The sequence below is a fragment of the Saccopteryx bilineata genome, chromosome 2 (assembly GCF_036850765.1).
Source record: "Saccopteryx bilineata isolate mSacBil1 chromosome 2, mSacBil1_pri_phased_curated, whole genome shotgun sequence".
In the NCBI taxonomy this organism is placed as follows: Eukaryota; Metazoa; Chordata; class Mammalia; order Chiroptera; family Emballonuridae; genus Saccopteryx; species Saccopteryx bilineata.
This window is the reverse complement of record NC_089491.1, coordinates 389644347-389658266: the sequence shown is the minus strand read 5'-3', so window position 1 is coordinate 389658266 and position 13920 is coordinate 389644347. Positions and strand designations below refer to the sequence as shown.

The following is a 13920-nucleotide window of genomic DNA, read 5'->3' as shown; positions in this document are numbered from 1 at the left end:
AAACCATCCACACACAGAAATACAGAACTCCCAAGACTGGCTCGTGCGTGCTGCTGGGGCAGTGAGCTTCCATATACAAAGCTACAGCAGATCACTGTTCAAACCATCCACACACAGAAATACAGAACTCCCAAGACTGGCCCGTGCGTGCTGCTGGGGCAGTGAGCTTCCATATACAAAGTTACAGCAGATCACTGTTCAAACCATCCACACACAGAAATACAGAACTCCCAAGACTGGCCCATGCGTGCTGCTGGGGCAGTGAGCTTCCATATACAAAGCTACAGCAGATCACTGTTCAAACCATCCACACACAGAAATACAGAACTCCCAAATGCAATTGTTGAAAAGCAAAAGTTTAAAACTTGTTTGCTTTGAACCTGACCAATGGTGGAGCAGTGGATAAACCGTTGACCTGGGATGCTGAGGTCACTGCTTGAGCGTTGGCTGGTGAGTCGCTGGCTTGAGTGTTAAATCATCAAAATGACCCCATGGTCACTGGCTTGAGCCCAAGGTCACTGGCTTGCCCATGCCCCCAACCCCCGCCATCAAGGCACTTACAAGAAGCAATCAATGAACAACTAAAGTGATGCAACTACAAATTGATGCTGTGCATCTCTCTCCTTTCCTGTCTGTCTCTCTCCCTCTCCCTCAACAACAAAACAACTTTTTTGTTTTGAAAATCTAAGACTTTAGGATAGGAAAATTTTTCTTCCCAAGAAGATACAAGAAAAGAAAAAATCACAAAACAAATTTAACTCCATTATAACGAATATTTTTGTATGATAAAGGGTACCATACCAAAGTCAAAAACAAGTCAAGAACATCTATTTGGATCTACAGAAACAGAGGATTAGCACCCTGCATAATGAAGCACATGCTAACTTAATGAGGAACAAATAAAACTTAATAATGGCAGAGACATATGAATGGGAAAGTCACAGAAAGAAAATCTGAACATACAGATAAAAAATTCTGTGCCTTGCCTGACTAGGCGGTGGAGCAGTGGATAGAGCGTTGGACTGGGATGCCAAGGACTCAGGTTCGAGACCCTGAGGCCACCAGCTTGAGTGCGGGCTCATCTGGTTTGAGCAAAAGCTCACCAGCTTGGACCCAAGGTCACTGGCTTGAGTAAGGGGTTACTTGGTCTGCTGAAGGCCCGCAGTCAAGGCACATATGAGAAAGCAATCAATGAACAACTAAGGTGTCGCAATGAGCAACGAAAAACTAATGATTGATGCTTCTCATCTCTCCGTTCCTGTCTGTCTGTCCCTGTCTATCCCTCTCTCTGACTCTCTGTCTCTGTAAAAGAAAAAAAAACAGAAAAACAAACAACCACAAAAAAAAATTCTGTGCCTTGCCAGTACTTTTTGTCAATAAACAGTTGGCCCTCCGTATCCCTGAGTTTCACTTCCTCCGATTCAAACAACTGTGGATTGAAAACAGTGTTTGGATCTGTGGCTGGGAATCCGAGAATGCAGTGGGCCAACTGTGTGTATTGCTCTACACCACTTTATGTGAGTAGCTGGAGCATCTGCGATGTTGGTATTGGTGACCTGGGGCCAATCCCCACCAGACACTGAGGGCCAACTGCAGCTAAGTTCATGGGGAATCAAAAGCTATATGCGGGTTTTCAGTTGTGAAGGGTTAGTACCCCAAGCTGTTCCAAAACCAACTGTACTTTTAAAATAGTCTGCCCATTTAAAATACCTTAAACATATACGCACCACATGACCCAGCCATTCCACTCCCACGTATTTACCCAACAGAAATAAAGTCGTATGTTCACTCAGAGACATGTACACAAATACTCATCCTAGCAGTTTTATTTGTAATAGCTAAAAACTGCAAACAGCCCAATGTCCACCAGCAGGTGAATAAGTACACAAGCTGTGGTGAACCCACACGAAGGAATGGTACTGCCACTACTCGGCAATCAAAAGGAACAAACTATTGCTACACGCCACAGCATGAACAGCAAAATAACTATGCCGAGTAAAAGAAGGTTCGTAAGAAAGAGAGAACATTCTGTGTGGTTGCATTTACACGGCATTCTAGAAAATGCGATTATCTGCAGTGTCCGAAAGCAGATCCGCGGCTGCCCGAGAGAGGGGAGGCAGAGAGGGGTGTGGCTACCCACGGACACAAGGTAACTCACGCGTGACGCAGATGTCCACCATCTTGATTATGATGGTAATTCTACAGGTGTACACATCTGTCCAAACACACCATATGGTAAGCCACAGGCTAAAAGTTACTTTAACTTTTCAATAGTATCAAGCTCTTTTTTAGACTTTATAGAGAGTCTAAAACGAACTTAGAAACCTGTGCAATTAGGTGTCTTAATAACTTATCTAGATAAAATCCAAGTTGTACTTTGGACTTTTTGAATTTAGGCCCCTCCTAGAAAAAGTATGTACATGGCAGAAGACAAGGGCAACAAATAAGCTACCAACTTCAGTATTAAAATTTATTCACTGCTCTGAATAAAGTTACAAACTTTCAAAGGCTCAAAATTACCCAGTGGCAAGATTAATCTCTATACAGCAGCTGCAAGAAGAAAAATAGCATTTCACAAGCCCCCTGATCGACAGAGACTGAAACAGATCACTACTGAGGCATTGTGGTCATAGAAATTATGTGAAATAAAATATTCTGGACAGGATCTCACCGTGACAGGAATGAAAAACACCTGTCTCTCTCAGAGTGACAACCAGCAGAAAGTCCTGACTGCATACATTCGCTTCCATTCTTTCCTGTCATAAACCCAGAATTTTGGGGTCTGTTATTGAAACTGAAAGTCCTGTAGCCAAAAAAGATCTTTACTTCTAAGTAATCAATCTTGAAAGAAAAGTGTTTCTGTAAACTCTTACTGAATCTGTTTAATATTTTTAACCTTTGTAACTTGAGAAAATACTTTTTGACTAATGTATTCCTTAAAACAGAACTTTCTGCTTTTAAAACTTCATTTTTTTATTATTCAGACAGTATCATTTCTTCCATTCTAAGATTTGGGGGAGAAATTCAAGTTCACCCTATCTAGGCATTTTGTGACTTTATACAATTGTATAGTTCCTAAGAGTTCACCTTATCATAGTAAAAAATGGTAATGTTTGAAAGGTAGATTTCATATTAAGCTAACAGTTCTTCATCCCTGGACCACTTATGTTATAAGAGAATGACAGTGAGATATTTTTCTTTGAATTCCCATATCTGACACTTATTGGCTGTGTGAGGTTTTTCAAATTAGAACTCAAATCCCAGTTTCCTCTCTGGAAAAGGGGGATAATACCACTAACCTGCCTGAGGCTGTTGTGGAGATAATCTATGTGAAAACCATAGACCATCTGCTGCATAGCTCATCTCCCTGGCACCTTCCCGAGATGGCACACTGAAGCTTACCCAGCTATGAATAAGAAAACTCATCCACCGCACACCAAACAACCAACCCAAAGAGAAACAGGCAGAGGAGCTGAATCTACGCTTCTCCAAACAGGACATCCAGAAAAGACGCTCCTAATCAGTAATCACCAGATAAATGCAAATTAAAACCACAGGGTGTCGCCTCACACCTGTCAGAATGGCTGTCATCAACAACAAAAAACAAGTGTTGCCGAGGGTGTGGAGGAACAGGAAGCCTCGTGCCCTGTTGGTGGGCATGCAGACTGGTGGAGCCACTGCGGAAAACGGTATTGAGGATCTCAAAAGATTAAAAATACAACTGCCCTATGACCTAGCAATTCCACTTCTGGGTAAATATCTGAAGACACCCAAAGCATTAATTCAAAAGAACACATGCACCCCTACATTCATTGCAGCGTTATTACAGCAGACAAGCTATGGAAGCGACCCAGTGCTCGTCAACAGGTGAGTGGATAAAAAAGCTGTGTACATACAGACGCGGGCATATTACTTGGCCATAAGACAGAAAGGAATCTTACCACTTACAACAGTACGGATGGACCTAGATGGTGTTATGCTAAGTGAAATAAGTCAGTCAGAGGAACAAATACCATATAATGTAACAAAATAAACTAACAAACAAAATAGAAAGAGACTCATCAATACAGAGAACAGACTGATGGTTGCCAGAGGGAAGGGGGCGGGGACTGGTGACGAAGGTGAAGGGACTAAAAAGGACAAATCGGTAGTCACAGAGCAGTCACGGGATGTAAGTACAGCACAGGAAACACAGTTAATAGTAAATACAGTAATAACTGGGTGTGGCACCAGGCAGACTGGACATACTAGGGAGACAGTCTGTAAATTATGAGCGTGTGACCACTATACTGTACACCTGAAACTAATACAAAATAACATTAAATGTCAACTGTAACTGAAAAATAAAACCCAAAATAACTAAATAAAATGCTTAAGAGTTAAGTTCAACACTGACTCTTAATCACCTAACTAAACTTCACAAATGTATGACGATTGCTCAGGACGCTACAAAGGATTGATTCATTTACAGCTCTGACTTTTGTCCCTAGCCCTCACTCGCTTCCCTGCGTTCGGGAGTGAAGTGACCGGAAGTGAGGAAATGGGTTGGCAGTAGGAGGAGGAAGTAACCCCCGCGTCAGACTGTAATACCCAGAGGTCACGAGAAGAAACATGAGCATGAGACCAAGAAAGTAAGCGTTCCAGCATCTGCAGGAAACCTGGTAAGAAAATTAGATGAAGAGTATCTATCAACCTTCTTAGCTTCCCCGTCCGATAGATTTCCTGAGGACTACGGGTGAGCACGAACGACCCCTGCTTCCGTTTCAGGGCAGACACATCTGACGACAGAGTGAGTAAGAGTTCTAATAACAGGAACAGGGCACTGAGAGGCCGGGAGGCCAGAAGAGGCAGATCTACACCCAGAGCAAAAGGGTTACTGTGTAGAAATCAGCTGACCTGTCAGGTTCTGAAAGAATAGAAAGTATTTATAAATGAAGAAAGGAAATACAGGATTCACAAAAGACAGCCATTAAGAAAAAGTATAAAGTTCACCCTTCAACTGAAGGAAAACTAAGTGGTGGGAATTGATGTATCGATATCACAGCTTTATACTAAACTGCTAAGAAATGAAGTCATCACTCGTGATGTAAGGGATTCACCTGCAGATCAGAATCGAGCCCGCCCCCCTCTCACTGAGGCCAACCAGACAGTCAGCCATCAGCTCACGCAGACGGCCCGCCCCACCTCTCTGAAGAGTGCACCGTAAAACTGAACAATGTACCAGACAGTCATCAGCTCACGCAGACGGCCCGCCCCACCTCTCTGAAGAGTGCGCCGTAAAACTGAACAATGTACCAGTCAGCCATCAGCTCACGCAGACGGCCCGCCCCACCTCTCTGAAGAGTGCGCCATAAAACTGAACAATGTACCAGTCAGTCATCAGCTCACGCAGACGGCCCGCCCCACCTCTCTGAAGAGTGCACCATAAAACTGAACAATGTACCAGTCAGTCATCAGCTCACGCAGACGGCCCGCCCCACCTCTCTGAAGAATGCGCCGTAAAACTGAACAATGTACCAGACAGTCAGTCATCAGCTCACGCAGACGGCCCGCCCCACCTCTCTGAAGAGTGCACCATAAAACTGAACAATGTACCAGACAGTCAGTCATCAGCTCACGCAGACGGCCCGCCCCACCTCTCTGAAGAGTGCACCGTAAAACTGAACAATGTACCAGACAGTCATCAGCTCACGCAGACGGCCCGCCCCACCTCTCTGAAGAGTGCACCATAAAACTGAACAATGTACCAGACAGTCATCAGCTCACGCAGACGGCCCGCCCTACCTCTCTGAAGAGTGCACCGTAAAACTGAACAATGTACCAGTCAGCCATCAGCTCACGCAGACGGCCCGCCCCACCTCTCTGAAGAGTGCACCATAAAACTGAACAATGTACCAGACAGTCATCAGCTCACGCAGACGGCCCGCCCTACCTCTCTGAAGAGTGCGCCGTAAAACTGAACAATGTACCAGACAGTCATCAGCTCACGCAGACGGCCCGCCCCACCCCACCTCTCTGAAGAGTGCACCATAAAACTGAACAATGTACCAGTCAGTCATCAGCTCACGCAGACGGCCCGCCCCACCTCTCTGAAGAGTGCACCATAAAACTGAACAATGTACCAGACAGTCATCAGCTCACGCAGACGGCCCGCCCTACCTCTCTGAAGAGTGCGCCGTAAAACTGAACAATGTACCAGACAGTCATCAGCTCACGCAGACGGCCCGCCCCACCCCACCTCTCTGAAGAGTGCACCATAAAACTGAACAATGTACCAGTCAGTCAGTCATCAGCTCACGCAGACGGCCCGCCCCACCTCTCTGAAGAGTGCACCATAAAACTGAACAATGTACCAGACAGTCATCAGCTCACGCAGACGGCCCGCCCTACCTCTCTGAAGAGTGCGCCGTAAAACTGAACAATGTACCAGACAGTCATCAGCTCACGCAGACGGCCCGCCCCACCTCTCTGAAGAGTGCACCGTAAAACTGAACAATGTACCAGACAGTCATCAGCTCACGCAGACGGCCCGCCCCACCTCTCTGAAGAGTGCACCATAAAACTGAACAATGTACCAGACAGTCATCAGCTCACGCAGACGGCCCGCCCCACCTCTCTGAAGAGTGCGCCGTAAAACTGAACAATGTACCAGTCAGTCATCAGCTCACGCAGACGGCCCGCCCTACCTCTCTGAAGAGTGCACCATAAAACTGAACAATGTACCAGACAGTCAGTCATCAGCTTACGCAGACGGCCCGCCCCACCTCTCTGAAGAGTGCGCCGTAAAACTGAACAATGTACCAGACAGTCAGTCATCAGCTCACGCAGACGGCCCGCCCTACCTCTCTGAAGAGTGCGCCGTAAAACTGAACAATGTACCAGACAGTCATCAGCTCACGCAGACGGCCCGCCCCACCCCACCTCTCTGAAGAGTGCACCATAAAACTGAACAATGTACCAGTCAGTCAGTCATCAGCTCACGCAGACGGCCCGCCCCACCTCTCTGAAGAGTGCACCATAAAACTGAACAATGTACCAGACAGTCAGTCATCAGCTCACGCAGACGGCCCGCCCCACCTCTCTGAAGAGTGCACCATAAAACTGAACAATGTACCAGACAGTCAGTCATCAGCTCACGCAGACGGCCCGCCCCACCTCTCTGAAGAGTGCACCATAAAACTGAACAATGTACCAGTCAGTCATCAGCTCACGCAGACGGCCCGCCCCACCTCTCTGAAGAGTGCGCCGTAAAACTGAACAATGTACCAGACAGTCAGTCATCAGCTCACGCAGACGGCCCGCCCCACCTCTCTGAAGAGTGCGCCGTAAAACTGAACAATGTACCAGTCAGTCATCAGCTCACGCAGACGGCCCGCCCCACCTCTCTGAAGAGTGCACCATAAAACTGAACAATGTACCAGACAGTCAGCCATCAGCTCACGCAGACGGCCCGCCCCACCTCTCTGAAGAGTGCGCCGTAAAACTGAACAATGTACCAGACAGTCATCAGCTCACGCAGACGGCCCGCCCCACCTCTCTGAAGAGTGCGCCGTAAAACTGAACAATGTACCAGACAGTCATCAGCTCACGCAGACGGCCCGCCCCACCTCTCTGAAGAGTGCACCGTAAAACTGAACAATGTACCAGACAGTCATCAGCTCACGCAGACGGCCCGCCCTACCTCTCTGAAGAGTGCACCGTAAAACTGAACAATGTACGGGCAGTCGCTGCTCCGCATCACCACGTCCAAGTCCATGAGGAGCTGCTTTTGTTCCTTTTCATCCACTGTTGACCGAATTCTCTGGAAAAGAATGACAAAAGTTGTCATGAAAAAAAAAACCATAAAAAAACTTGAGAAACACCACTACCACAAAAAAGACTGCAAACTGCCAAGCAAACTTCACAAATACCAACCCGCCATAAAAATTACCAACTTTCTTACACCTTACAAGAACCCCCCTTTTTTTTTAAACCAGAGAAATACAGAATAGCACTTAGAAATTTTTATTTTTAACACAATAGCACTTGGTAACTGTTTAAAGGACACGGGCTTTCTAATCACAAGCATTTACTGAGGATGCTGGAAGTTATACAACAAAGTTTTGAGGGCAGTGACAATGAACCCATGGGCAAATATACATATATACCATAATGAACTCTACATTAAATCATGAAGAACTCTACTGCAGACAGTTTCCATGTGAGTAGGCACAGGTGGCCCCATACACTTGGATCACCCCGTCAGCGTTGGAGGCCATCTAGGCCGTCGATGCAGGGACAGCCCCCTCCCCTCCCGGGTCCCTCGCCCCACCGCACCCGCACTCATTAGGGACAGGGCACACAGTTCAGAGCAGGTAACAGTGAGAGCCACTACAATCCGTGTCCCCCAAACCCCAGAGGGCCATTCTCCCCCGTCACCACACTTTCTGTATGGTAAAACCGAAAAGGTCTCCCTGACTCTCCAAACCATGTGTGGGAACCAGGACAAGGTCAACACGCTGAGGAAAACCTCACACTGAGCCAAGAGAGGGCTCTTTGTCTCTTCCCAGGCGGAGGCGGCCCTGCTCAGTACAGTGAGGGCCCGGGGCGTACCCCTAACCCACCAGAACAACCACCCTGCACAGCCCTAAGACACTGCCACGGAAGGTTCCTGCCGCCGCCTCCGGCCGGCCCAGCACAGCACCTGGACGCGGTCAGACGGGCACCTGGACGCGGTCAGAGGGGCAGTCTCACTGCCCTAGAAAGGTGGGAAAGGAGCTCACAGAGCAAAACATTAATAATGAAGTTACAGTTTAACATCAAAGGCATGCAAACATCTCTTGTACTCACGAAAAATTCAAAATGCCACACAGCGCCACTGTGTATATAATACATAGCACATACTTACAAGGCAAGTTAGTATCAAAAAATACCTAAGGTGGCATTTTGTCTTTCCAAGTACCTCAGTGTTCTTGACAGGGGTGAAGGCAGTTGATTAAGGTCTTGAGCCCATTTTACAGAAGAGAAGTCACGGGCACAGAGAGAAACGAAGGGGGTATTCCACAGGGCATGACAGCAGCAGTTACGTAAGGAACAGAAGTCGGTTTTCTCATTTCTGCGCTAGATAGGAACTTCATGCATCTCAAACACAAACTTAATTTTGCTACTTAAAATGTATAGTCTGCTAGCTACAGTGCTTCATATCAAGTAAATTTTTTCAGTGTATGCTGATTTATTTAAAACTTTTACACATTAAATTTCCCTGTACAGATAAACAAGAAAAAAGGAGACAAAACAAGAACAGTACTTTTAAAATTAAGAAATGTCCCCTCTGTCTCACCTATTTATCTTTTCATAGCTTGGGGATTAATAATCTTGCTTTTTAATCAACAGCAGCATGTGCACTCAGAAATAATATTGTTAAGACTGCCCTGCTGTAGTTACAGAGAGGACCCATGTTACTCCGTGGACTGAAGGCCTAGCTGAAGTCCCGGCATCTAATTAACATCGAATACTCACTCCCTAACAGGATTGTTATTTTTTTTGACAGAGACAGAGAGTCAGTGAGAGGGAAAGATAGGGATGGACAGACAGCAGGAAGGGAGAGAGATGAGAAGCATCAATTCTTCCTTGCAGCACCTTAGATGTTCATTGATTGCTTTCTCATATGTGACTTGACCAGGGGGGCTACAGCAGAGCAAGTGACCCCTTGCTCAAGCCAGCGACCTTGGGCTTCAAGTCAGCAACCTTGGGCTCAAACCAGTAACCTTGGGCTCAAACCAGTAACCTTGGGCTCAGCCAGTAACCTTGGGCTCAAGCCAGCGATCTTGGGGTCATGTCTATGAACCCACGCTAAAGCCAGTGACCTCATTCTCAAGCTAGTGAGCCCACATTCAAGCCGGCAACCCCCAGGTTTCGAACCTGGGTCCTCTGTGTCCCAGTCTGACACTATCCACTGCGACACCACCTGGTCAGGCCCTGACAGGATTATTATTAACCAGAGTGTAGAGATTAATTCCTGGCAGAGCTCTAACCTTTGAGATCATCAGCATAGCAGGAAACCATGTTGATCTTTAAGTTACCCTTTAATGCCACGACTCCTGGACGCCAGTGAACAGAAAGACCGCCCCAGTCCTCCCAACGCCTTGTCCACGTGACGGGGGTGGGTGGGAGAGTCGCGGCTGGTACTGCATCTGAACTGTCTGGGATTAAGCAAGGATAGCCAACTCTCAATTATAATACAGTTTTAGGGCTGTACTGCAAGTTTTTATATGTGAGCACTTAACAAAATGGATTAAAGAGGCCCAAAGGGCTCATTACGGGGACTAACGACAGATACACCCTACAACAGCAGACAGTAGCTCAAACTGATAGTAATTTGATAATTCCATCAATGGTTCAAGTCTGAGAATACTTCATGATCATGATTCAAATGAGAGATTGCTCAGTAACCAAAGTCACTACCAGGAAAGTTCTGCAAATGGAACATCAAAACAATGTGAATGAAAAGGACTTCTAACGGTAGAAATGAGTAAGGCTAGATTTCCTCATAGAGAGTGGGGACGAACACCTCACCCGAGAGCACAAAGTACTGAAGCAGATCGTCTCAAGGACCTTCCCTTTTTTAGGAAGTTTCATTTTCACCCCACTGTTGGAACTCCTTAAAACCACCTGTCTCTGCATTATGGGGACACTGGCTCCTTCGCTTGTCACTATTTTATTAGCCAAGCTTAAGTTACTGCATACATGCTCTTGCGACAAATTAAACTATATTTTCTGAAAATCAACCCACATTGCTTTTCCAAAATAAAGTACTTTCAAATTTTTTATTTTAATTAGAACTGTCACTCCCAGGACAAGAATGAAATCAAAAGGTCCCTGTGTTGACCCTTTGTACCAAGTGGACACTGATGAATCTCACCCACGTGGAAATCCTAGAACTGGTACCTGAGTGGACATTTCACCTGGGGTCTTAGGTGGAACTCCTCTTCACAGAAAATTTAAAAATGGTAAGTGAAGAGTTGACAGTCTTTGCTTTAAAATCAAAAGGTGAAAAGAATAAGAATTATTTTAATGGCTATAGTTATAATAATATTTTGAAAATGTGTCCATCTTCTGGGCTATACAAATACCAATACTCTCTGCCCTAAGTGCACCCCTGACCATTAAGCCTTCCTCTGAAGACCTTTTCTAAGGTTCGCGTCTATAAACAAAATACGGAGGGGAGTCCACTGTCAGTCAGCGGCTGACTTCAGATCAACTGAACTCAGTGATGTCGGGGAAGAGAGAGCAGGACACTCAGATCCCTAAGTGTGCCCTTGGATCCTAACAAACACTCTGGCCCTTACAAACATCAGGAACGGCCAGAACTCAGCTCTAATAGGTGGAGAAGCCCCGAAACCACCGCGCACCTCACTGAGCTACCGCCGTCCTCCGAGCCGCAGAAAACGGCAGGCGTTTTTGCTTCCCTCGTTCAGAACAAAGATCCCACATCCCACAGCTCTGGCAAGACTCCTACCACTGCTGCACAGGCTCACCCTCAGCTGCTAAAGTCCTCCAAATAGACCACAAACAAAAATGCCCATGATACCTCTCAATGCCATCACTAATAAGGACCAACCAGATGGCAACATTAGGCAAAGCAAAAGAACAAAGTATCTGGAATGCTGACCACAGGAGCAAAAATAGTTTTCATGTCAAAGAGTGACAAACAGTGTCTGTTATAACACCGGCTGGCCCGCGGACCAGTCACCCTTGTGCTGTATGCAGAGAACGGCACCCGTTCGCGGACGGGAGGCTGAAGACCAGTGTTAAATCCACGGTTTGAAATGATGACAACACATGCTTCTACTAAGGCAGGGAGGAGGGATACTAAATCTTAACTGCAAACCATCCAAGTCTTTGGAATCAGTTTAGTGAACTCTCAAGTGTATCTTAGTCAAAGTAAATAACAGTAGTATCTCCCACTCTTCTGAGAATACTAGGGCTCCATTAATTCCTTTTACATATAATCTGCTATGCATCACCAGAGAACTTGGGAAATGAGTTCCAAACACATACGCAATATTACATCATGGGAAGAGCTGCCCCGAGGACAAAGTGAACGGGACAAGCTTGGTATGTCGTGATATCATTCATCTCTTTACTTATTATATCATCCACATATAAAGGATACAATGTTAATCTTAGCATTACAATTTCAATGGTCTGCACACAGATCATAAATGACATCATTCCTTCAGTACCCACAACGATAAAGTGAGGGGAGATGTATCACCAATTTCAGAGGCACGGCCATAAGACAACAAAGAGTGATAGCAAAATGTGTAAGAGCAAACACTGGCTCAGATGGCCCTTCCCGAGAGTGACGTGTGAAAAGTCAGGTTTTTCTCCAAGTAACTATATAAGCTGAGATGTGGTACTACGTCACAATTCAGTCAAGTGATAGTAGAGTTTCAGAAACTGTATGCAGAATGTTCAAAAACACCTATGGTTAATTAATGTTCACCTAGCAACCGTTTCCAAACTGCCCCGCTGGGACCCAAACGCTTCCTCAGAGGTCATGCCCCAAGGACTTCCAACAGGGGTATCTGTCTCCTCTCCCTTCCATCAACCAGAATAGTACTGAGTCCATCTATTTTATTTATTGGGGTGTATATGTAATTCTGTTAACTAAATCAACCCATACTCTGAAAACCACTAAAATCAACAGCAAAAGAAACACATGTATATACTAGGGTTTCCAACCACAACTACACAAGGGACCCGAGTTCAAAGCCAAGGTCGACTAGATGGCAGTCCCACCATGCCCTTCAGAGCACCCCTGCCAGGAAGTGATCCACCTCAACTTCCACTCACAACAGCTTGGGCAACACTAGAAAGCATGAAATAATATGCCTCAATCAATCACGCATTTCTTAATTAATCCAATCAACTGAGAGCATGAGACACTGGAACAGATCTGAATCCAAACAAGATAGCCATGACTTCCACATCCCACAAGGGATCAGAATAACCAAACGCTAGCACTGTGGCCTTTCAAAACTCAACAAATGGCCCTACAAAGTACCCTGTGTTGCCAGGAAAAAAGCTCTTCCAATTTAAGGCACTCCTACCAAATGTCAGTCCAGTGCTCTCAGAACCACGTGCAAGACCAACGTTTAAAGACTAAAATGAGCCTGCTCCAATAATGCTCACAGTCCCCATCAAAACTGTTCATTCGTGGAACTTCTGACACCAACAGCAAGGTCCCCGCGGCTGCAGGGAGTACAAGCCAAGCCACGCTTTGCTGACCTCTGCCTCCCTCTACTTGCAGAACCAGCAGCCCCAAGAGGGCTTCCTCAGGAGCAGACGGCAGCCACACTGCTCGGGGAAGGGCTGCGCTGTGGGGCGCTGGGCCTGCCAGGTGCAGGGCTCTGGGCCTTGCCCGCAGGCCTAGGGGTTAAACCTCGGTCTCCACTCCAGGTCAAGGGCACTGAAGTCCAGAGCCCAATACCAGAGAGAGGTAGGAATGCAGGAATCGAAATCAGGTGACTAGCCCAGGGTCGGGAACACGTCAGTCAATGCAACAGGGCAGCTGGAAGAGCAGAGAAAAAACGGGGAGTGATGAAGAAATAAGACAAGTTAGGCAGATCACCAAGAATCGGAAACCACCTGAAACCCTTACCGACAAGGTCACATCACTCATTCAGTCTGGCCTACGCACCTGGCCTCAAACAGCCAACCTGTTATCCTGATTAAGTCTTTTAACTTTGCAAGCAGAAGACTAAAAGCTCATCATAATGGTCAATGCTGATAACGTGAATGTGACATATTCCTCTCCCCACCTATCTGTCCAATGTGAGTGACATTCTCCCACGAGATGACAGCTCTATTCCAGCCTGCTCCATCCCCCCCAATAACAATTCCACTGCCTTCCATCTTTAGAGGCAGCAATTTAAT

General features: G+C 46.3%; 1 protein-coding gene across 3 annotated transcripts in view; it reads right to left on the bottom strand.

Annotated features, from left to right (window-relative positions):
* Window positions 1-13920, bottom strand: part of MAP2K4 (mitogen-activated protein kinase kinase 4) — a 96438-nt gene that overhangs the window by 29389 nt on the left and 53129 nt on the right. For all 3 annotated transcript variants that reach the window (XM_066264287.1, XM_066264288.1, XM_066264289.1), the window contains one exon: window positions 7682-7801. In XM_066264287.1, the coding sequence (XP_066120384.1) occupies window positions 7682-7801 (120 nt within the window). The remainder of the gene's footprint in view (window positions 1-7681; window positions 7802-13920) is intronic.